General features: G+C 41.1%; 3 protein-coding genes and 1 long non-coding RNA gene across 11 annotated transcripts; 2 read left to right on the top strand and 2 right to left on the bottom strand.

The window, feature by feature from the left end:
* Positions 1-263: 263 nt before the first annotated feature.
* Positions 264-9,720, top strand: LOC148402169 (uncharacterized). Its single transcript, XR_015857297.1, has 3 exons — positions 264-441; positions 4,344-4,406; positions 5,809-9,720. It is a non-coding gene; the product is annotated as an uncharacterized LOC148402169 (long non-coding RNA).
* On the bottom strand, positions 950-6,244 carry LOC148402170 (SAM pointed domain-containing Ets transcription factor-like). 2 transcript variants are annotated; one of them, XM_088369899.1, is made up of 6 exons: positions 4,829-6,244; positions 3,607-4,021; positions 2,085-2,282; positions 1,897-1,956; positions 1,673-1,795; positions 950-1,316 (listed from the first exon to the last, which is right to left on the bottom strand). In XM_088369899.1, the coding sequence occupies exons 1-6, from the start codon at positions 4,949-4,951 to the stop codon at positions 1,138-1,140; spliced, it is 1,098 nt and encodes a 365-aa protein (XP_088226025.1). In that variant the 5' UTR covers positions 4,952-6,244; the 3' UTR covers positions 950-1,137. The 2 variants fall into 2 exon arrangements, with proteins under 2 accessions (XP_088226025.1, XP_088226026.1); XM_088369900.1 differs by having other exon boundaries at positions 4,606-6,243.
* LOC148402171 (protein ILRUN-like) lies at positions 6,855-13,783 on the bottom strand. Of its 5 annotated transcripts, none has more exons than XM_088369902.1 (6): positions 13,708-13,783; positions 11,331-11,501; positions 9,963-10,117; positions 9,562-9,759; positions 9,152-9,474; positions 6,855-9,035 (listed from the first exon to the last, which is right to left on the bottom strand). In XM_088369902.1, exons 2-6 carry the CDS (start codon positions 11,486-11,488, stop codon positions 8,997-8,999), a joined length of 873 nt encoding a protein of 290 aa, XP_088226028.1. In that variant the 5' UTR covers positions 11,489-11,501; positions 13,708-13,783; the 3' UTR covers positions 6,855-8,996. The 5 variants fall into 5 exon arrangements, with proteins under 5 accessions (XP_088226028.1, XP_088226029.1, XP_088226030.1 ...); XM_088369903.1 differs by lacking the exon at positions 13,708-13,783 and adding an exon at positions 12,287-12,302; XM_088369904.1 differs by lacking the exon at positions 13,708-13,783 and having other exon boundaries at positions 6,855-8,855; positions 11,331-11,608.
* bltp3a (bridge-like lipid transfer protein family member 3A) lies at positions 12,124-22,487 on the top strand. Of its 3 annotated transcripts, none has more exons than XM_088369890.1 (21): positions 12,125-12,472; positions 13,666-13,828; positions 14,193-14,231; positions 14,365-14,456; positions 14,522-14,711; positions 14,838-14,978; positions 15,206-15,376; positions 15,581-15,761; positions 15,842-15,928; positions 16,026-16,196; positions 16,404-16,549; positions 16,980-17,121; positions 17,319-17,512; positions 17,580-18,787; positions 18,886-19,070; positions 19,212-19,342; positions 19,445-19,595; positions 19,683-19,939; positions 20,055-20,163; positions 20,234-20,280; positions 20,534-22,487. In XM_088369890.1, exons 1-21 carry the CDS (start codon positions 12,429-12,431, stop codon positions 20,648-20,650), a joined length of 3,966 nt encoding a protein of 1,321 aa, XP_088226016.1. In that variant the 5' UTR covers positions 12,125-12,428; the 3' UTR covers positions 20,651-22,487. The 3 variants fall into 3 exon arrangements, with proteins under 3 accessions (XP_088226014.1, XP_088226016.1, XP_088226015.1); XM_088369889.1 differs by having other exon boundaries at positions 12,127-12,472; positions 20,228-20,280; XM_088369888.1 differs by having other exon boundaries at positions 12,124-12,472; positions 19,445-19,939; positions 20,228-20,280.
* Positions 22,488-22,603: the final 116 nt, after the last annotated feature.

A 22,603-nucleotide genomic window follows, 5' to 3' on the forward strand; every position in this document is an offset into this window, starting at 1 on the left:
AGAAACTCAATTCATCTTACAACCTAAAATTCAAAATGATTTAAAATGTCTACAGTGGAGACATACTATCATGGGAAATCCACTTTTTTTGCTTTTATATTCATTTTATTGTGCACTTGGAGTCTCCAAGATTTTGGAAAGGTGTCGTAGAGATACTTTTATGATCTGTTTGGGGGCTATTTTTTTACTCAGTTCAGTTTTCTTCATTTTCTATAACGTATTTTTATCTATTACGTCACATCATTTGGGGCGGGACTACCAAACAAGGTAACAGGTGCAGCCAAACGGTTTTGCGCATCCGCCATCTTTGTTACTCGAAGAGACTTTTGTAGTCCAAACAACTCAAGGACGCCGAAGTGGAGAGATCAAAATGTTCCGTTGTTGGATGCATCAATCCACACAACTCCTTACACCGTACCCCAGCATCAGAACCATAAAAAGGTACCTGGTTAAGTTTCATTTTTCACGACAAAGTTCCCACATCTGTGTGCAAAGTCTTGCTTAATCAAGGACGAGAAATCTCATCAGTATTGAAAGGGATTTGCAGAAAGTTCCTTCGATCTATGGAAATGACGGACACGTAAACTTGAGATGACACACATTATGATTATATTATTGCATGTCTATGATGCCTTCGTTTTTATAGCAATAGCATCAGTCTTTCTGCTGATTTTAGTGCTGTGCGTTCTATATTTTCAGTTCTTGTTGACGTATTTTTAGTAGTCGTATCGGATGAATTGCGTCAAATGTGCTGTTTTATCCTTGGGTGACCACAATAATGTGTTAAACGCATTCGTTAGCTTCTTGCTAATGCTAGCAGTTAGCATTAGCTTACTTCTTAGCTTGACTGCAATGCTTGTTTACAAGACATGTTCATAAATTCAGAAATATAAAGGAGACCACAACTGAATGAGTAAAACAGAAGAATTTATGAATGTGATATGCAAGATTTAAAACAAAAAAACTTAAATTATTTTTTCCTTTTTTTCATAATAGGCAGAAATGCACATTTTAGTAGGCAGTCTTTACAATTGGAATGATCAAGTACATCAGGAAGCTTACAAGTTCTTATGCTTATGTCCAGCACATCTTCATTTTTTACAGCTTGTTGCCATCCTGATGCAACAAAAAGCTCGGTCATTCAGGATTTACAAATTGGTAGACCAATCTGCGTGACACATCCGGCTTTCGAATGATGCCCTTCTTGTAGTACTGACGTATAGATCGACTCAGTTTGTCATAGTTCATTGCTGGGCGGTTCTTTCGGATGCCCCAAAGCCTGGCCACATGAGCCGAGTCTTCTATTTTGAAAATCCCTATGGACACATTAGAGAACTTATATACCTTGAGAAAAATAGAAGTACAGTATGTGGACAGTACACCGTATGTTGTTGGTTCAAATCTACACTAGTGACACACAGTTCTGCATTTACAAGTACTGTATTTTGTTTCAAGATATGGTCTTTTCTGGGTGATTAAATAACAACTGAATAGGAGAAATATAGACATTCAAATATGTTACATCAGTCAAACCAAACCAGCTCTTGATCAAATTTAATTTACAATGGTGTCATGATATCAACTTTTTTCACTGTTTCAGTGGTTTGATCTCATTCTCAGAGCTAACAAATACTTGAAATACCGTGATGGATGCCACTTCTCCATGGCTTACCCTTTTCTTTGTTGATCCAGCGGATACAGCGGCTGTAGTTGTGCGGCTTGAGGAGCAGCTCCCGGAGGAACTGCCACAAATGGATGGGCTGACTAGAGCAGTTGCACCAAGAACTGTCATTTGCTAAAAAAAAAAAAAACAAAGAGGAGAGGTAGAGTCTTAGGCAACGCATTCATAGCTGTTTGTGGAAATAATGTTGTAGATCCATGCACAAATGTATAAACCTGTCCAAGATTTATCTGACTCAAAGTCTTCTGGTGGCCACAGGTCCTTCATTGCTGCAGCTAACGAAAAACAACACAAATTTGAATTCAGTAGCCGTTTCCGAAATACATTAAACATCTTTCCCTGCCCTCCAGTTTGCCTCTGGACATCACGTCAAGGTTCACATTGCACCTGCCTCAATTCTTACCAGATCTCCAGATGTCGAGATGAGCATATAGTATATCTCCAAACTGCAAGGAACGTTCTCTGAAGTTAGCCTCTGACATGGAGCACAAGTCCCTTCCACTCAGCTCCTTGAAGAGCACGCTCATCTGTGGCAGTCCATACAAGTTCTCTGTCCACAGCAGCCACTTGTAAACGTGCATGCAGCTCCATTCTTGCGGATCTGTGGAGGAAAATTCAAACGAGAATAAACACAACGAGCCACATTATGTTCCACAGGGTTCAATGCTGGGGCCCTTTCTGTTTTCATTACTTTTGTTGCCTTTGGGTCCACATAAAAGTAGCTGTGTTTACTGCATGGTGACGTAGGCCTTAAACGGGTCCCTACAGATGACACAGTCAGATCTATAGTATGTTCTTCCTAAGCAAAAAGGACACCTTCTCCTTAGTGTACTCTCCTTGTGTTCTGCCTAGAGGAATTCAAAGACTGGATGACAGTACAGTAATCCCTTGTTTATCGCGGATAATTGGTTCCAAAAACCACCCGCGATAAGTGAAATCTGCAAAGTACGGTCACCAACAAGAAGTCCTGGGCAAGCTAACGAGATAGCAGAAAGATGCAAATTCGCGATCGTGCTAACACGCGAAAACGGACTTCTAAAGGAATGTAAACGAACATTTGGAGCAATACTACATTGTCCTAAAGGTTAGACATGTTTCCTCAATTTAGAAGTTTTATTTAGACTTTTAAATGTTTTTTTTTTATTTGAAAAAAAAATTGCGATGTAGTGAAGCCGCGATAAACAAAACGCGAAGTAGCGAGGGATCACTGTATATGTATATATATTTTTTTACATTTTAAAGCCACCTTTATTCCTTGTACTACTTGAAAGTGAAATTCACACTATTTTCAAACCATTTCTACGTCAATTCTATCATTATCCATAATCAAAATAGACTTGTGGCTTGAGACTCAATGCTTGAATGTCAGCTTCCCTGAACTTTGCTAAAGAAGATATGTGATGGATTAAAATTTCATGCCACTTTTTGGTAAATAGATTTGAGAGTGTGAACCTGTCCCTAATGAGGGTTTTGACTAACTGGCAGGCTAATCCTCCACTCATGACCAGAATTTTAGATTTGTTCTTTAAACCAAACAAATAAAATAAACAGCAATCAAGTCATCATAGTATCTCAAGCCAGGTCAAGTCCCAACTATTTAACTCCCAAGTTCAAGTAAAGTCTGAAGTATTTACATTTTTTTTTTTGTCAAATCCAATTAAAAATGATCCAGTGACTTCAGTCCAAGTTGCAATGACTAGCATCATGACATTTGTATGGCTGCTTATTTCTGGGACTGAATGTGCTGTCACACAGCAAACAATCAGCATCACCAAGATTTTTAGGCTGTCATTTCAAAAGGACCTATGAGGATTGTCTGTTTGCACAAGGTGTGCAGCTCCCCAGGGGTTGGGGTGTATTGATAGCAAGCGCAGTGCAGTGTTTCAAGTTTAGCCAATAATTTGACATGGAACCAGTAGTTGTACCTGGTGCAATGTTGAGCAGCTTGCAGGCTTTCGTGACGTCACTTAGCACTTCTGCCACCACCATCGATTGGACCTGTTCCAGACAGTAGTCCTCCGCTTTACCCTGCACATCAATGGGAGGGTTCTGAGCCGGGCTGAGTATGGGCGGGTTTGGCTCTGGATGTCCAAGATCTTGAGCAGGAATTGCGGCAGCCTCTGCCATCCACAGTTCTTCACTCGCTAACTCTTCATAATCAGCAGGGCAGTTAAGAGATGGGAGGTTCAACAAACTGTGAGAAGGTTTGATATCCTCGAGCTCCTCTACCCAGTGAATTCCATCGTCGTCAAATGGGGGACTTAGGCCGAGAGATGAATGTCCTCTGGAGCTCATGATGTCATCATAACCTGAACTCCCCATCCTCAACTGCACGCAAGGCTGCAAAAAAGCTGATTATTTTGTTGACACAATTTGACAATACTTATGATAGTTGTCGCACCAAAAGAAAACACATTATATTGGACAAAATTGTTCTTACGCTTATATCGGGAAAGAAAAATGAACAAGGTACAATTTTGTTTTTAGTTGAGGGAGCGGATTACAATGAGCATGACTTGTATAGCTGAATGCACCAATGATTGCCGTTCCAAAGTTTGGCTGCAGTGAAAACTTGCTCTTCTGGATATTCCTTCATCTAAAATAAACAATCTCTCTCTCTTTCTCTCTCTCTCGCTCTCATTTTCTCTCTCTCCCCTCTCAGAAGTATGCCACAGATGAATTAATCAAAAGCAAGGGTCACCAATATGGAGCCACCAAGGACCTTGTAAGTCGCCCGTTGTCGGCGTGTTGTACAAATTGTAATTCTTTTGCATTGCTATTAAAAATAAAAATCCGATTCCAAAAGTGCATATTAGGTCAGTAATCAATTTTAATGTCAACGTTACGATGAGATTCATCATATTTTCGTAATAATATACTGCAGATTCTTTTGTTCAGACAAGTAAAAATATTTAAGATATTACCTGCTTGACAGTTTCCAATGTGTCTCCTGTCGTCTTCAGATGCGTCCTCGAAACTGTCAAGCAGGTAACAAATTTTTACCTGTCTGAACAAAAGAATCTGCTGTATATTGAATGTCAATGGTCACATAAACAAGTATCTAAGAAGTAGTTAAAAAATGTTGGTGACCCCTGATGTAAAGGTTAACTTGCAGATGTGAAATAATAATGAATGGGAATGTCTTACCTTATCTGTTAGCTCAGAGTGGCTGCCAGTGGAGATCAGTTTCCTCTCCTGATGCAACTGCTCCACCTTATCTGTGTCCTTCCCTGAAATGGTTTTGCGCTCTTCTGGAGCCCTTAAACTCATTGCCTCTAGGCAAAAATGAGCTGGAGTGTCAAACGGAAGTTCTTGTTGGTTTAGAGCTGTTTTGCTTCAATCCACGATGACCCCTGAGACACCTTGTTTGGTCCCTGGCCCTCAAGAGAACGTGCCTGACTTTTAGTTTGACATCTCACTTGTGTAAAACGGGGTGTGACAAAACCAGGGAGGGGCCAACTTGGTCAAAACTTAAACGTAATCATAATCAGTAATCATTTTAGAAATGTTTCTGATGTAGACAAAAGTCAAAAAAAGTCAAAGTCTGCTTTATTGTCAATTTCTTCACATGCCAAGACACAAAGAAATCGAAATTACGTTCCCACTATCCCGCGGTGACAAGACATAGTACACAATATACATACAAGTAAAAAACACAAAAAATAAAAACAAGAAGCAAACATTGTATTTAAGGGTTGTTAAAGCATGTATCACAATGTTTGAGTGAAAAATATATTAGTAGACCAGGTAAGTGGACAAAGGCAATATTACCTCCTTTAGGGCAAAAAACAAACAAACCCCAACTTACTAGGTCTTAAGAGCTTTTCATTTTGCCAGCTTCTGTATTTCTATAAATAATCTGTTTTTGGTATCAATAAATGAAACCAATACAACTATTCCCACGAGTTGTTTTGTAAAGGTGCAGAGTCTCATTGGAAAGTCAAACAACAAGAAGTGGCAGAGTGAGGAAGAAATTGTGTCAATGTTTGCTTTGACTAAACAGTGTTGAATTATTCTAAAGAGCGTCTCATATTATCCCCGGATTTGAAAAACATTTTTTATAACAGGTTTGCACATTAAAACAACTTTATATTTCTTCACCTCCACATTTCTCTTGTGCTCCTCAGAACAGCAAGCATTTCCAGGTAGTCTTTAGTGCTGATGGACAGGAGCCGTTGAGGAGCCCCATGCAGATCAGTAAGCCTCCAGGCAAGCAAGTAACCTGACTCCTGAAAGATCTGATAACATGTTTAGCTCTTCCTCTGAGTTTGATGCCAAAACTTTCTCTCTCATTAATGTTTTTGTTCATTTTTCAATGAGCCAAATGAAAGACTCTGTCCATTTACATACAGTATGACTACGCCTATGACAAATAAAATAATGAAGTCTTGCACATTAACTGCCACCCCCTTCACAATAATTATGACAGCTTAGAAAAAGACTAAGGTGTTTAGTTCAAGTCTGGAACATTTTGTTCCCCATTCTTTTGGCATTTTCGTAGTCGACCGCAATTAGAAATGGGGGCTTGCGCTGTAGTGGTACACTTATTTATATATTTATTGATCATATACTATTGTATTTATATTATTTACATTATATTAGTTATATACACTTATGTTATTTTACACTGCCTACGCCACAACTTAGACCTGGTTTCATCTGGTCTCGAGGCTAGTCTACTTTCTGTTACCGAAAGTAGTCCCTCGTTTATCGCGGATAATTGGTTCCAAAAACCACCCGCAATAAGTGAAATCCGAGAAGGACGGTCACCAACAAGAAGTACTAGGCAGGCTAACAAGTTAGTGGAAAGATGCTGATTTGTGATCGTGCTAACACGCGAAAACGGACTTCTAAAGGAATGTAAACGAACATTTGGAGCAATATCACATTGTCCTAAAGGTGAGACACATGTTTCCTCAATTTAGAAGTTTTATTTTGACTTTTAAATGTTTTTTTAATTTGGAAAGAAAATACACGATGTAGCGAAGCCGCGATAAACGAAACGCGAAGTAGCGAGGCATCACTGTATTTCAGACAACACAAGGCATTTGAATTTAGTTCACTAAAGGCTGATGTGATAACTTTGGCGCGAGGGGGGAGGCTTTTTTGAGCGTTCATGGCAAGGAGCAGTGTTCCATGTTTGTTTGATGCAAACAAGAAAAAAAACCTTCAATTATCAGTGATAATTTATTCATACAAACATTCATCAAACTTACAAGAAAAAAAATCTTTGAACACGCCCTTGTCCTCAAGCATGCTGCTGTATGTATGACTCATCATTGGTAACTTCAGACAAAAACACATTGCACTTGTCAAGTCACTACCCATTTTTTATCTCTTTTTGGCATGCTTCGCTGTTAGCTGGTTTTGTCAAAGTTCCCCCTGGTTTTAGGGTTCACAAGATGCAGCCGCATGGAAGATGCTCACCAGTCAAAGTACTCTTAAAATTAGCTGTAACTAACACTCTCAGAGTCATTTAGCCCTTCGGAACTCAACTGTAGGAAGAAACACACGCGCACACTCACGTACACACAAGCCTGAAGAGGTCATGTTACTCAGTGCATAGATCAGCAAGTCCAGTGGTGCGAAATATGCAGCCAAAAAAAAAAGAAGACACCACCACCATTGTTGTCGTCTGTTCTTAAATCACGACGGGATTGATGATGTTTGCATCCATCCAAGGAAATCAAAGATGCAGAATAGTATTCAACACAAACACAAATGTGAGGGCTATTTAATCATTTTGCCAAATGTTTTTTCCTTCTCAACATTCATCAAATACATTCAAATTAAAGGATATTGTGCAAGCGCTATAAAATGAAAATGGGCATGATTCGACTTTTTTCAATAATGCGTTGCAGTTCATAAAAAACGCAGTCCGGTGATATGGATAAATTGATTCTGTCGATAGGGAATTGCGATAAATCACGCAATTCCTGAGCTTATAAAATGGAGACATGATTAGAATAGGGTAACTATAAAACAGCATACACGTTAAAGAAAATAATTCAAAGGCAGCACGGTGAAGCGCATTTTTGTTAGCACATCAAAGGTTGTGTGTTTGAATCTCAGATTTCGCTGCGGAGTCTCCAGCTTTTCCACATAATTGTGTGAATATTCTCTGTATATTCTGGCTTTCTCCCAAAAAGATACATGAGTTTAATTGAATGCTCCAGACAAAAAAAAAAGTCGTTGTCCAAATTGTGTCTACATTGGATCAAAAGCCTATGGCTCTTATTTAGTAATATCTCCTCACCAGATAACTTGTAAAAAAAAATGGATTCTAGTCAATGAATATTACTTTGATATATGACTTAATTCTATACAGCAAACCAAAGTATGGGTTCAATCATCCCACACTAGCTTTTCCAGTCTAGTTCTGATGAAAACCAGTGTGAGGCATCCTAAAGAGTATAGAATATAACTTCTGTAAAAATTAAATTCTGAGAAACTCGGGTACTATGTGTGAAGCGGCCCAGTACAGTGAACATGACGCCCTCTGGTGGAAGATCATTGTAGTGCATTCTATTTCAGAAACTATTGCTTCAGTTTTAATGGGTGATCGAGTGGGTGGGTGGGTATAAATACACTATCTGGCTTGAGCTTTTCATATTTTCTGGAGTCTCTGTGTATTAAAAAAATAAGACATGCGTTTTATGTAATGACCACATTATTTTTCTTTGTTAAAGGGAAACTTTCCCGAAACCCAAGCAATCGATACGTTGGGCCATCAAAGCGGAAACCGGAGAATAAATTGGCAAAATAAATGGCTTTTCCTCCAAGGTTTCACCTTGAACTCACACTCACAAGAATACACACCCAATCTGACCAATACACGTAACTTTGCAGTCCGACTACTAAATTGTATGAAAAAAAAAAGTTATCACTCAAAAGACTCAATTGCGCTACTTTTTAACTTAGCATTCACGTGAGCATACAGTGGTGGTGGGATGTCGGTGGATCCGACTTCAGAGACCTCTGCTGCTCAAGAGTGCCGCTGCAGGGTACAGTTGCTTTGCATAAATTGATTACAGACTTTCCTGCAGCAACTGATAGAAGAACCTCTTCCTTCTCTCATCCACGTGGTAGGCTCCAGAGGGGTTTATTACTGCAGCTTCTCTAGAACTAGTCCCAAGATTCATGAGTGACCAAACGGGGAAGGCTCCTGTAAACCCTGTAAGGAGAAAGAACAAGTTAGGCAACATCAAGTGTACAGACCAAGGATTTCCATTTACAATATCACAACTGAGCTCGTGCAGACTTGTCAAGCCAAAATGTGGGCTCAGGCTGTTGGAGGGGAACACTTGGCTTTAATTTAATCCCACTTGAAACCTGAAGCATAAAGTGGACATTTCTGGTGATAAAAAAAAAAAAAAAAAAAAAATGAAATTGACCATATGTGACATATGGCATTTGTGTCAGAAAGTCTGGCAGTTTGGAAATATCCTTGTGGGCCTTGTGTCACCTTACCTGGTTATAAGTGACTATTGACAGATTGCTTTGTAGGCTGTTTGCTACTATGTCCACAGAGTTGTGTGAAAGTCCATTCTGATCTGGCTGCAACTGGTTTGGGCTCCCCTGCCAGTGTTCCTCTGAGACTTTATGGCTGCCATCGTGGTGGAGGTCGCTGTTGCCATTGGGCCATTTGCTTTTCTCCGGTGAGGCGAAGGGGTTGTAATTTCCCTCTACGTTGCGATGAGGTTGGGTGTTGAACTCCGCTTGGAAAGATGAAAGCTGCTGTGTGACACCAAGAAGGCCGCCGACCTCCACGCTCAGGATCACCCAAATAATATCTGTTCCAAAAAAAAACAAAAACAGGGTGGATTAGCCTGATTGGTGCCTTGCAACAGTGGCGATGTATTTTGTTTGGTCCCGCCTACCTCCATAGTAAAGTCCCGTCGCTGTACACATTCTCCAAAGGCCCTGGTACATACCAGGAGAGCCTGGGCTATGCATAGGCACACTCACATCCGTCATTTCCTGAGGGGCTAGAGACCGGACCGTTATCATGTTTACATGACCAAACTGATCTCCTTCAACATACTTCAGGCAAACCCCAGGAGGCCAAGACTCTGCACCTAGAAGACAGGCAGGAATGAATGTGGCGCTATTTAACTTGATGTAACATTCATGTAGTACAAACTGCAAAAAAGGGGAAACCCCCAAAACTCTTCTAGATATTCCACTGAGAAGCACATCAGAGCTACTTAAAATGGTAAATCCTCTTTTAGAAGATTTTACACCTGAGAAATATACTGCATGACTGTTGTGTGGGCTTTACCTGTGTTCTGTATCCTCCAGGTCTTGGTGAAACGTGTGTCAGGCGGAACTGATTCCCCTTCACCAATAGTCACATCTTTCACCAGCGACATGCAGGGCGCACTGATATTAGGACTCTCAAAGTCATAATATGCTCCAATGGCTGCTTGTAAATTCCTGAAAAAGGTAGTCACACAACATTGATTTGCACTACTGTTTTTCATATTAATTTCATAGCTATCAATTATAAACACTTCAAGAAGCTTGACTGCTTTTGTCATCAAGTGTGAACATGACTATTGCATTAAATGTTACGAGCCAGTGAGATGTCACACATTTAGTGAGGAAAATGTATATTTGACACATCACAAAAGAAAGAAATAATCACAGAAAAAATGTCTTTGCATTCTTTTAGGGTGTTGACTCTGGTTATTTTGCTCAATATTTTAATATCAATGTGTCTACAACAAGCAGTAGGTGACAAATCAGGTCTTTTCTCATAATGTAATTTTAACAGAGGGCAAAAATGTTTTGAAATGAAAAGAAGCAAATCCTCAGCATAGACGTCGGCGTCACTGCAACGTTAGCTCCAGACAGTCAAAAAGGAGCATTTAAACATTGAATTAACTTGCCATATTCCAGCCCACTAAATGTGTGAGTGGGTGTTTCACGTGACGCGCTCGTCATCCATAAACCAGCAGATCTTATTTTTAGCAAACTGGTTGCGAGGAGCGCTTACAACGTTGTCACGTGACTTGCGCTAGCTCACAGCCGAATGTTGACACGACAGTGTAATAACAATATTTGTCTCCAAAGCAAAGTACAACCTACCTTCATTCATACATTGTATAAATTGTAATCGTATACTGTTACGTTAATATCTAATAACATTGAATGACAATTGGTCCAGGCTTGCTACACGTTTCGGTTTGGCTGCCAGGTTACATAACACAGGACTCATGAGCAACTATCCTTACGTGGATTAATGGTGTGTTTCACAAAAACCACGCAAAATTGGCATCTCGGGAAAGATATAGTAGTTAGTTATTGCGTTCAGTTTAGCGAGTTTAACATTGGTGGCAAATATAATGATAGCCGTGGAAAGCAATACATGAGGAAAACTACATGTATTCATTCAGCTAACTTTGTACTATGACCATATAGTATCTAAATTCCTTTCAAAGTTAGCGTCAGCAATTTATCTATCATATATGCTTGTCCAAATAATTATTATAACATTATAGTATTCGATCTAACACACGCTACATTGATCAAAAATATTTCCCGAGTATAAATATTGTCTTCCCTCCGCGAAAGTAATGTTAGCTGGCAAGCGTGCAAGAGCTAACACGAAATCCGAGCGACAGGCCAGTTCAGTCCCCGAGCTCACCAGTTGGTCATGTCCAGAAAGAAGGCGCATCCGGCGGGGTTAAGCTGAAAGCCGAGCAGCCTCTGGAACTCCGAGATGAGGATGTCTTTGTCCGTTGTGCCCATGCAACTAAATTTCTGCGTGAGCTCCTGGTCTACGTCCAGGTCCATACCCTCCATCGTCACTTCGCCTCTTGAAAATGAAATTCAAAAAAGAAACTCCTTTTACTGAGGCAGGCCTGCTTTTGCCATAACAAAACTGTGAACAACAGAGCCCAGTGCGCATGTCACAATCGCATCGCTCACCTCTGACACCGCCGAGGCCATGTGACTGGGAAATACTACGTACCAGGCAAATTATAATAAGAATAATAAGAATAGCAAAAATCATCATCATCGAAATATATGAATAAAAAAAATTAAAAACACCTACATGTACACAAGCACACATACTTTTCTGCTGTGAAACCTTTTGTTTGAAGCTACCCACCTTTCATGTGAACTCATGTATTTCAACAGATATTATTAATAAAGTAACCTAATTGAATGACATTTAATATTTGGTGGCATAACACGTACTTGAAATTTTGCTACCATAAGAAATCATGAGCATGTGTTTTTTAACATATGATATAAAATGTGTTATTTACATACATAAAAATCAGTAATAAATAACATAGAATTTAAAATGTGTTATTTCAACCCTTTGCATCATAATGCATTGCTTTGTCCCCAAATATTTCTCAAAAGATTCCAGGTTCCGGTTTTAACAGAATACGTACCGTGTTTACCTATAGGTACGTATTCTGTTAAAACAATATATATATTAATAATATATATACGTATATACGTATATATTGCCCGACAGATGACGCTATTGCTTCTTTAGTGCGGTTTATGGTGGCGAGCGTGAGAAAAACAGGAGAAAGAGAGAGAGGGCGAGGGGGAATGCTCTACGATGGGGAGCGAGATACTTACTAGCCTAGCAGTATCGCCATGGCTTTTAAGATACCCCCAGCCAGTGATGCATTCTCAATAGAGCGTTTTCCAAGCTAGTAAATGTTGATATAAATAGAAACCCATTCGGCAGAGATACGGTACGACCACGGCAGCCTCAGCAATGGCCGGGATTATCAAAAAGCAAATTCTGAAACATTTGTCAAGGTAAGTGTCATGTAGGGTAGCCTGCTAGCCTTGCAGGATGCTGGCTGGCGGCGTCAACAATCACTATTAAATGGTTCGCATCGGCAGTTGATGTGGCACTTGTTTGTTTGTTTGTTTTTGTCAAACGTGTTTAAAACGTCTACTTGCAGAATATCAAATGAGCAGAGAAATTACAATTATGCGTTAGAAGGCACATTCTTTATGAAACATGAAAGCCCATCTTTTGAATGAAAATCGATTGAATTAATCTTGGTACCATCACAGTTTTCCACCACATGTTTTAAGTATGGAGACAATGGTTGGTGGTACCGCAGTGCGTTAGCGGATTTAGAGACCTAACTGTCTCGTCGAAAAGCCTAAAAATAAATAAACGTGACATATTTAAGAAAGAATCACAAATTCTTGATTTCAACTGATACCATATTAAGTTATTCGTTTTATCCCTACTTAAGTAATATTTAGGTAAGACATCATCCAACAATTGCATTAATGTAGGATAATGTGGCTGTACTAATTTCTAGCGGTTTATTCAAAGCCAGTCCAGCATGTAGTAGTCCCATTAAGTATTTCAAAACGGATCCTCTTTGTACATTGTTTAAGATCAATTTTAGAGCTGTTTAATTTTCAGGCCAACAGTTTTACAGTGCCTCTTTTGTTTTCCAGCGGGATAAACTCTTGAATATTTGAACTCATTTGAAGCATGTTAATCTTACCATTAATCTTACCTTAATCTTAAATTAATCGTAACAATTAACTTAAGTTACCAGAGCCGCTATAGTCTTCGAACTAATATTGTTTTTAATTCCAGCAAATCAAAGTAGCAGAAGTGCAAACAAACCCGCATTTTTGTCTGACATTTGAAGTTTGGTATTGACCAAGTGTTCAACTGGTCTGTCAGGTCTGTCAGGCAGGTCACTGTGTTGACTAACAATTTTGCACAATTCTCTGAAATGTCACGTTGATGCGTCAGAATCCTGCTTTGTGTGTGAACTGTAGAGATTGTTGCCTGATTGCTGTTGCGTTGCCTCTCGTTATTTTATTGGTTCTAGTTAACCAAGCTGTCTAAATATAAAATTGGAGTGTTTCTTTGGTGTTAAAAAAGCCCTGAAATATATTGTTGAGATTTTTCCCCCTAAATCTGTGACCTGATATTGTCAGATAAAAAGTAACGATTGTCTGTTTATTCTTCTTAGGTTTACTAAGAATCTGTCCCCAGACAAGATCAACCTGAGTACCTTGAAGGGCGAAGGGCAGTTGTCCAATCTTGAGCTTGATGAAGAGGTTCTGCAGAACATGCTCGACCTGCCTACCTGGTTGGCCGTCACACGTGTCTACTGCAACAAAGCCGCGATCAGGGTGAGTCACTTTCAAAACAAGACAAGCTGACAGCTCTACTGGTTTGACCTATGAGAGCACCTTCTTCATTGGTTGGTAACTTGATTCAATGACCTCTATAAATCATGGTCAAATGATCAAAGTAGTGCTACGCAGGGTATGTCATTATACTTAATTGGATTTAACATGTTTAACTGGATTGAACTGTTGATGTGCACACTATTATCAGAATGAATTTTCAGTGTTTTTTTTAATGTGATGTTCTTAATGGCATTGAGAAGTGCAGACAATATGCTTGCGTCATGCCTGCTGAATACAAAGAAGTGTGGAATTCTGCACAAACATTTTTGTGACGGCCTTGACTGACTTTGACTGATCTTTGCAGATACAATGGACTAAATTAAAAACAAGCCCCATCTGCCTGGTAAGAAGTTCCCTCTGTTTTCCAGTATCTAGTTTTCATTGCAAAGGTTGTTCTCTATCTTAAGTAAACGTTTTTTTTTTTCTTTTCTTTAAATAAGATGCTGAATTCTACTCGCTTTTCCTCTTTTGTGCAGTTTCTGGATAAAGTGGAGGTAGAAATGAGAACATGCGAGGAGCCACGTCCTCCCAATGGCCCCTCTCCTATCGCCATCACAGAAGGCCAGAGGTAAGCCTCCAGAGATCCTGCTGAAATTCAGCACATTGCCTCACCTTTGCCGCCACTCTTCGCAGCGAGTACGGCTTTGCCGAGAAAGTAGTGGAGGGCATGTCTGTTAGGATCAACTCCATCACCATCAAAGTGCACGCTCGGGCTTTCCATGCCTCTTTTGAGCTGTGGCAGCTGCAAGGTAACAGCCTCAACCCCAAATGGCAACGCAGCGACCTGCGCTTCACTCGCATCACAGACCCAAAGAGAGGAGAGGTACCAGTGCAATGCTTTACTCAAATCCTCTTCCCATCAACGACTGTGATGTTTGCTGTGTGTGTCGTGGACCCATTCGTTCATTCGTTCGTTCACTTATTTATTTATTATTTTTGTTTTCTGCAGGTGTTGACGTTCAAGGAAATTAACTGGCAGACTTTGAGGATCGAGGCAGACGCCATCGAGAGTGACGACCAGGATTTGGGTAGCACCCCGCTGCGCCTCATCACTAACCAGGGACGCATTCGCATTGCTCTAAAACGCAGAGTGAGACATTTTCCACTTCATTTGAATTGATATCTTTTAAAATAATTGTTACATGAGGTCGAAGAAAACGTGCACAAAACAAGATACATTATTCAGTATTTTATATTTACATTAATCTAATGTATATGTGAGGATAAAAGTTGCCAATTTTGGCATGAAAGCGCCTGAAAAGTATCATCACTGCCATCCGTACATTTGGCTCACAAATGTTTCATTGTCCCAACCAGATAAAGGACTGCAACGTGTTGGCCTCCAAGCTGCTTTTCATTCTGGATGACTTGTTGTGGGTACTGACCGACTCTCAGCTCAAAGCCATTATCCGCTACGCCAAGTCGCTCAGCGAGGCCATGGAGAAGTCTGCTCAGCAGAGGAAGAGCATGACTGCAGAGTCCCTGCAGGTCCTGCTGCCTATTGTGATCTCGTTAAGTTGAACTTTCAAAGTCCTGATTTTGATTTTATTTATTTTGTTTTCATTTTTCATCTGAAAACACATCTCAAAGATCGCATTCCTTTTTCAAGAACATAAACACGTTAACTTCAAATGTGAGCCCTAATTTATTTTTTATTCCTAAATATTGACAATTAGCTTTATTGTATTGCAGACTGCTCCGCCATCACCTGGGCTCCACAACCTTTGGGCCCAGTCAACACCCGCTCATATAGGCTCACCCAACAACATGAGTCAATATTTTGATCGCTTTGATGTGAAGGAATCTTCTTACCACACTTTCATTTCCCGCTTGGACCTTCATGTATGCAACGACAGTTCCTCTGTAGCTGAAGGTACGTTCGACAGACTTGGGTTAAAGTATATAAAGGCCTGACATAATCACTTTTAACTGCTACAATATGTATATTGACAGATCTAGAAGAACCTCCAGGTTTGCAGGGTGCAATGCAGTTGACCTTCAGGAAGTTGGGTTTTGACTACTATCCTGTTCACCGGCAGGGTGAGTGCGACGAGCCCTTATTTTACGATTAAACTCACTTCAGCCACTCGTTCTTGGTGTCTACGTTTAACTGGCGCTTAACGCTGCTCCGCCACAGCCGATGGATGTCGACACTGGGAACGCCACAGCGGAGCTATGGAAGCTCAGGCGCAGTGGGCAGGCAAACTGCTCCACGACTACCAGATGAGAGCAGAGTCGTTTGGGTTTCCGGGTCCTTGTACCGAGACGCCCGAGCCTCACGATGATTCCCTCGCAAGGACGCCTCGAGGTATGCATTCAGAATTCATTTCACACACTGGATGATACACACTACACTAGCACTGTAACAAATGATTTTTTTTCTTACAATCGATTATTCCAACGATTAGTCTCCACGATTGTTCAGTGGTGGCTTAAGGAGGACTTAAAACAAATGAAAGTTCACACTTAACTATTTTGTCTCTTGTAAGTCAAGAGGTGCGATTTCTTATTTCAGATGGAACAACAAGCCCAAGGTCAAATCTCTCTGACAAAGAACAGTCAGCCAGAAACAACTCCGGCGCGAGTCCTTCGAGCTCAACTCTGAAGAGTTTGCGGTCAAGCTGCATGGTGGTTCGGATAGACGACGTTGACATTCACCAGGCATGATTTTATCATTCCCTCATTTGATTTGCCTGTTTACTGTCGTGCTCTGCAAGCAGGTTGCTACAAAGTAGAGCAAATATTTTTTGGGGTGTGTCAAATTTCCATTTATTCAGGTCGGTTTGGTCACACGCAATAATACTGTCATATTTTAAAATTTAAAAAAAAAAGGTACTACACTGATTTTTTTTATTTTTTATCTAAGTGTTTCACTTGTTATTTTCAGGGTTATTTCAAGGAGCTTTTAGTTCCCCTTTGGTCTGAGTGAGACCCTCAAGGGGAAATGTTTTTGGCTTTTTTTTTTTTTTTTTTTTTAAAGAAAAAAGATTCATGTTTTCTTTTCTCTTCCTCACTCTCAACATATTTTTTAATAATTGGTTGCATTTGCCTAAAATTCTTACGATTATTATATTTTTCATTTTTCATTCAGGTGTCTACAAAGAGCCGTCAAAACAAGAAAACCCAGCCTCTGTTGTCATGTAATCGTAAAGTTTTGCATCTGCCAGATAGTGTACCAGCAGTTCATCTGCAGTTTACTGAATACTACTTTCCCAACAACCCCAGTTTCTCAGGTAACTGACTTGATTTATTTTTATTTCCTTTTGCTGTAACACAAAATCAGATGAGTTAGTACTGAAATGTTTAGCATGAATGAAGTCTACAATGTATGTGCATCAATGTACGTTTTCCCCTTAATTTCATAGTACTTTAACTTTATCTTGAAAAATTTGAACTGGACTTGAATTTAAACCTTGTTTTATACTTGCAGTGCCAACCTCGAACCTGTACGGCCAGGTGAATGGCCTCCAGCTGTGTGTTGACCCAGAAAGTGTCTTGTGGATTAATCTGTTTTCAAGAGGGCTGCTACACACTCTGGACCAGGTCAAAGCTTTCTACCATTTGCAAGACAGCAGCAAAGCAGACGAGCATGTTGACATCCGTCTGGATGCAGCTCAGCTCAAGGTGAGTTGTGATGTTTCTTAAAAAAAAAAGGCTGAATGGTTATTTTTGTTGTTGCTGCTTTCCTTAGGTGGTGATTCCCTTAGATTCTTCTATATTGGACCATCCAGAGCGTCCTCGGTCCCTTTCTGTGACTGTACCTCAGATGGCTCTCAGCAACACCCGCCACTGTCCCCACGGCTCCAAAGCGGACCTCAGCATGACCTGTGACACCTTTGCAAGCTGTTCCTTCTTCCAGCCCGAGCCGCCATGTCCTTACCCCAGAGACCGTAGTGCCTTCTGCGCCATCCCCTCCATTTTCTTCCAGCATTCCCAAGAGTCGGCGCCTTCACCGAGCGCTCCGAAACAACTGCGATCCCAAGACGTCTGGTCCCTAAGCCTGTCCCGTGTCGCGCTAGGTTTCGATGGAACACGAAGACTCCCGAAAGGCAAAACGCACCCTTTTGTGGAGCCCTTTGCTGTGTCCGTATGGATGTGCAAGCCCGCTGCCTGGTTCGGGGGTTCATCGCATTACCCCACCAGCCCAAGCGAGGGCCATCAGCTCCCCTCTGAACACAGAGATGCCGCGCTTGCTTTTGTCCACGTCATTGCTCACGTCATCACGCCGGTCAAGATGTGGCTCAACCACTACCAATATGTTGCCTTGCTCAGAATGAAGGACGCCATGGCGCGTTTGGGAGTGGAATTAAGTCGGGATCTAAAGGACATTAAGCAGAGTTGTGACCAAAAGTCAAAACCGACCACGGTTTGTCTTGCCCTGCTTTTGGACTCAGTGGAGTTGGGTCTCCTCTTACCACCAGCCGGCACGGACCACGAGGAAGAAGTCCCCCATACTCCAGAGACCGACAGCCCCAGTCTGACGGACTCCGACATCTCCCCTGCGCATCATTCTACAGATTTGATCCCCGAGGACAGCGGTTTAGAAAACGGCGTGTGCTCCCTCAGCACAGCCCACGATGATCAAGACGGAGCGGTGGAGGAGGCTTGTGAGGCTGTAGAAGAGGCACTGGAAGGTGATGTCTCGACCATCCTTGAGGACACCCCAGTCCTGTCACCTCAGTTCTCACCCGGAAACTCCCCGAGCCTCTCCAGAGAGCCTTCCACCTTCAGCCTGGAGGGAGAACTATCAAGCGCCATCAATGTCACCAAAGATGTGACCAAAGATGCCATCAGTGCCTCGCTGGATTTAACCAAAGGCGCCTTTTCAAAAACAAGAGACGCCTTTAGCATATTGAGCCGTGGCTCCGGGATGAGCAAACTGTTCAGTCCGCAGACCAAGTAAGTGTGATTGCTTTCCCGCTGAGCTGTTGTCAGTTTAATCAGGCGTTTCCGCATCACAGGCTGACGCTCTTAACGAATGCGTGTGTGTTTGACAGGGAACAAGTCCAACATCCAGAGGAGCCTTCCCCCTCCCTGGTGTCCAGCCTACGGCACCAAATGATGAAGCAGTCGCCTTCTCTGCATTCTCTTGACAGTGCCATCTTGGATGGCAGTCTGCCAGATGAAAACCTGTCTGTGGGAAGTGACGCCAGCGACAATTTTGTCGTTCTCATGGATTCAGGTACTTGCAATGGTTACATTTTTAATGACATGAACTACCACATACATCCAGATATGTGCGTGAGCGAGTTGGCTCTCATTAGTGCACGTCTAAACCTTTTTGCAAATCGGGCCTTGAGAGCATGTTGTTTGACGTTTCCAGAGTCCGGCGTAGATTCCGCACGAGCCAGTGTCAATCCTTCAGGCAGCCCTGCTCTTGGCACAGAGGGAGGCTCATCAGCTGATCTCAGCAGCTCCTTGTCATTCAGTACAGAGGACGTGTCTGCGGATATGGTTGGTGTTTATATTCAGGGGTTACACATTTATGGAATTGCTCAACAGATTTTATTTTCACAAGTAATTATTCCGGTTCTTTTTTTCGTACGTTCCTTCTAGTCCTCTGTGTTGTTACTTATTCTAAATGGGACATCCTGCACTGTGGAAATAAAGGGAGAGGACCAAGTTATTGCTGTTCAAGCCCAGAATCTAAGCTCTGTACAGATGGGTAACGTCAGGGTTTTAGACCTGCTGGCTGGTGTCATTCAAGGTAAACTTGAACTGCTGCTGCCAGACACACTGCTAACAACATACAACATGTATGGGTCACCTTGCCCTCAACTTTCCCTTTGTGCAGCTCCTGCCCACAAGTTGAATGGGCAAGGTAGCAGAGGCTCAGCTGCAGTCTGTATGCGAGCAGAAAGTGGTCCATCTGCGGCACGACGCGCTGAATCGAGCGAGTCTTTGGGTTTGCTGGATGTCAGAGTGCAAGACTGCCACGTCGAGCTGTTAACCTCCACCGTAGCAAACATCGGACCTTTTCTGGAGGATGAATTTAGTGTGGATGGTCAGCCGATGAACGTACACATCAGCAAAGTAACCATTACAATTAAGGTGCGCTATTGAAGTCATTTTTTATTTAGAAATGTTTCCGCATCAGCACAGATCTAATTAAAAGGCTGTAAGGCGTTCTTTAATTGATCGTCGCTCTCGTTTTTCTTTTTAATAGGACGATAGCCCAAGAATTTACCCAACAGCTCCTCAGCCAACTTCAGCCACATTTGTTGTAGATCAGCTGCTTCTCAAACGCGGCGAAGATGGAATCATGAGGCTCAAAGGTGGGCACGTTATATAGTACAGCAAAAGTTTTGCTTAGTTTGACCAGTTTTTTTTCTTTTGTAGCTGAAGGTCTGGATAGTCCAAAATATTCCTGCTCTGGTAAACAGCAGAGTGAGGTAAGCCATTTCCATGCTGGCACAACCATACACACCGAATGTTCTACATTTGTTAGACCAGTTGTGAAATCAAATGAGCCAATCAGCAAAAAAGTCAAAGCAAATGTCTTATTTTGATTAAACACAAAAGATAACAGAAATCAGAATTGTTACGTCTGAGAGGCTGAAATCAAAACGATGTTGACAACGTCCGTTGAACGTAACCACTCTGCTTAAATGTAGGAAAACTAATCTCATAATGGTGCCATTACAGAGGCAAAACCTGCAGTCCGAGCTTTCGGATGCCCAGATGGCCCTCACGCAGGCCCTCAGTGACCGAGATCGCCTCCTTCTGGAGATAAAGAAGTATGACCCTGAGTTTAGCCTCTGAGCCTCGCGGCTTTCATGCCTCTGCTGATCTTGTCGAAGAACATCGTCAGAGGCCACTACTACTCTTTCCAAGCACATTTGGAAAGTCAAGCTGATTATATGATGACGCTGCAATAATTAGGCAGTGCAATTAGCCGACTAAAGTGGAACATGGTCCGATAACCAGCTGATTATATGATGATGCTGCAATAATTAGGCAGTGCAATTAGCCTACTAAAGTGGAACATGGTCCGATAACTGGTAGTTTGGTAATTATCTGGACAATGACAGGTTTTTTTTTGACTCAGTGGATTTGAAATAAAACTTTCAAATATTGACTTTTGAAGAATTTTAAAATTATTGCATTACAATGCTTTGTGCGGTACATGAATCAGCTATGATGATTGCTATTAAAGCTAACGTTTTGACTATATTTTTTTACTGAATAATTTCAAATCCATTGTGACCATTGAGGAAATGTATTGCTTTTGTCACTATGTCAATGTCCAAATAATTCCGAGCCAAGTACACTACGCACTGTACTCTTATCAGACAGTGATTCAATTGTTTTCTGCCCACATGGACAGTAAACTCATTGTATTGTTTTTGTATTTGTCATGCAGCATGCTCCGTTAGATACCATCAAGCTTTAAATTCTTTCCACTTGATAGTTTGTGGTGTGGATATTAAGATTGATTGCGTGTCAAATACACACTAATCGCATGACTTGGTACTGTAGTTCGTACAATAGAGACGTATTTATTTACTAAATTATAATGTAGCAGCTCAAGTCGAATACAACAAAACTGTTTTTTTTAAAGCGTAATACAATGGCATATGCAAGTCAAAGTTCACCTTGTTGCCATCTTCACAGTTTATTATTTCCGTGCAGTGTTGTAAAGGTTAAGAAAAGTATTTTGATTTCAGCGCCTTTGCAGCTTGTAAGGAAACAAGCTGCTAGTGTTACTACCTGTGGACACTTGAAGGTGACAGCACACCGAGCTCGTTTGTTTACTTGTATGCGTGTAGGACGTATCGACCCAATTTTTTGGTTTACTAACACTGCACAGTATTTTGGAACCATACAATTGGAAGATGTCTTTGCGGTACTAATTATGCATGCTCATGCAGTGTCACGTAAAGCACTTTTCTGAACATTCAATAATCCTGTGAATTAGAATTGATGTATTAGACCAAATGCTTGCGTTTTCTATTTAATGCAGAATAATGACGTAGCCATTCATTGTAATACGTTATTCATTACATGAATGCTTTATTGAAAATGTTATCTTCTCTGTTGTCATATGTGGTACGGTATTTTTGCCTCCTATTTATTGCCTTTGGAGACGTGCGCAATTTACGGACCTCTCAGGTCACTTGATCATCTCGGCCCACAAGTCAGACCTCTTGTGGTTCTAACTCGCCAATGCACTTCTGTCAAAGTTACTCCGCTGCCTTCCAGTAGTGGATGTCAAGAGGAATGTTACATTTCTAAGCAATAGAATGATCAAGAAAACGTAAATGTAGATTATCTCTGCCCTCCGAAGCAAATGTGTAGAGCGGAAACGAGTGGCCCACTAAAGAGGATTTCTTTGTGTGTTTTCTCTCTAATGCATGAACTTCCAAATATCAAGGTGTTGTTTCGTTTGCACTTGTGTGAGTAAAACCACATAATTTTTCACTCACTTTGACAAAGTAGCAAGATGGCAGGTCTAAGTGTTTTGAACCCTACGGACATTACTTGTGTAGAATATTACAATTTATGTCTTTATCACTTAAGACTAATATGAAATTGGTTCTGTGAACCATTAGCGAGTGTAAAGTATTTTAACAGAATAAATGAACACTTGCTAAACACATTGAAGTTGTGCTTGTGTGGTATTATTGCACGCAGTCCTCACTCGGTCAAGAGCCAAATTATTTTTTTATGGTGGATATTGCAATTCATTTTTTATAGCTTCAATAAAAAGGGCAA

Source organism: Syngnathus floridae, chromosome 2 (assembly GCF_059516105.1).
Source record: "Syngnathus floridae isolate MCC-2025c chromosome 2, RoL_Sflo_1.0, whole genome shotgun sequence".
NCBI lineage: Eukaryota > Metazoa > Chordata > Actinopteri > Syngnathiformes > Syngnathidae > Syngnathus > Syngnathus floridae.

What these genes read in the sequence shown, in the direction of transcription:
- LOC148402170 (XM_088369899.1), bottom strand. Translation starts at nt 4,951, where the DNA reads ATGAGTTTAAGGGCTCCAGAAGAGCGCAAAACCATTTCAGGGAAGGAC. An exon ending in GTCAGATAAATCTTGGACAG is followed by an intron (nt 1,796 to 1,896) that starts GTTTATACATTT and finishes TTTTTTTTTTAG; the next exon opens with CAAATGACAGTTCTTGGTGC. An exon ending in CTGGATCAACAAAGAAAAGG is followed by an intron (nt 1,317 to 1,672) that starts GTAAGCCATGGA and finishes ATGTGTCCATAG; the next exon opens with GGATTTTCAAAATAGAAGAC.
- LOC148402171 (XM_088369905.1), bottom strand. Translation starts at nt 11,488, where the DNA reads ATGGAGGGTATGGACCTGGACGTAGACCAGGAGCTCACGCAGAAATTT. An exon ending in CTGGAGGATACAGAACACAG is followed by an intron (nt 9,760 to 9,962) that starts GTAAAGCCCACA and finishes CCTGTCTTCTAG; the next exon opens with GTGCAGAGTCTTGGCCTCCT. An exon ending in GACGGGACTTTACTATGGAG is followed by an intron (nt 9,475 to 9,561) that starts GTAGGCGGGACC and finishes TTTTTGGAACAG; the next exon opens with ATATTATTTGGGTGATCCTG.
- bltp3a (XM_088369888.1), top strand. Translation starts at nt 12,429, where the DNA reads ATGGCCGGGATTATCAAAAAGCAAATTCTGAAACATTTGTCAAG. An exon ending in CAGACCCAAAGAGAGGAGAG is followed by an intron (nt 14,712 to 14,837) that starts GTACCAGTGCAA and finishes TGTTTTCTGCAG; the next exon opens with GTGTTGACGTTCAAGGAAAT. An exon ending in ACGACGTTGACATTCACCAG is followed by an intron (nt 16,550 to 16,979) that starts GCATGATTTTAT and finishes TTTTTCATTCAG; the next exon opens with GTGTCTACAAAGAGCCGTCA.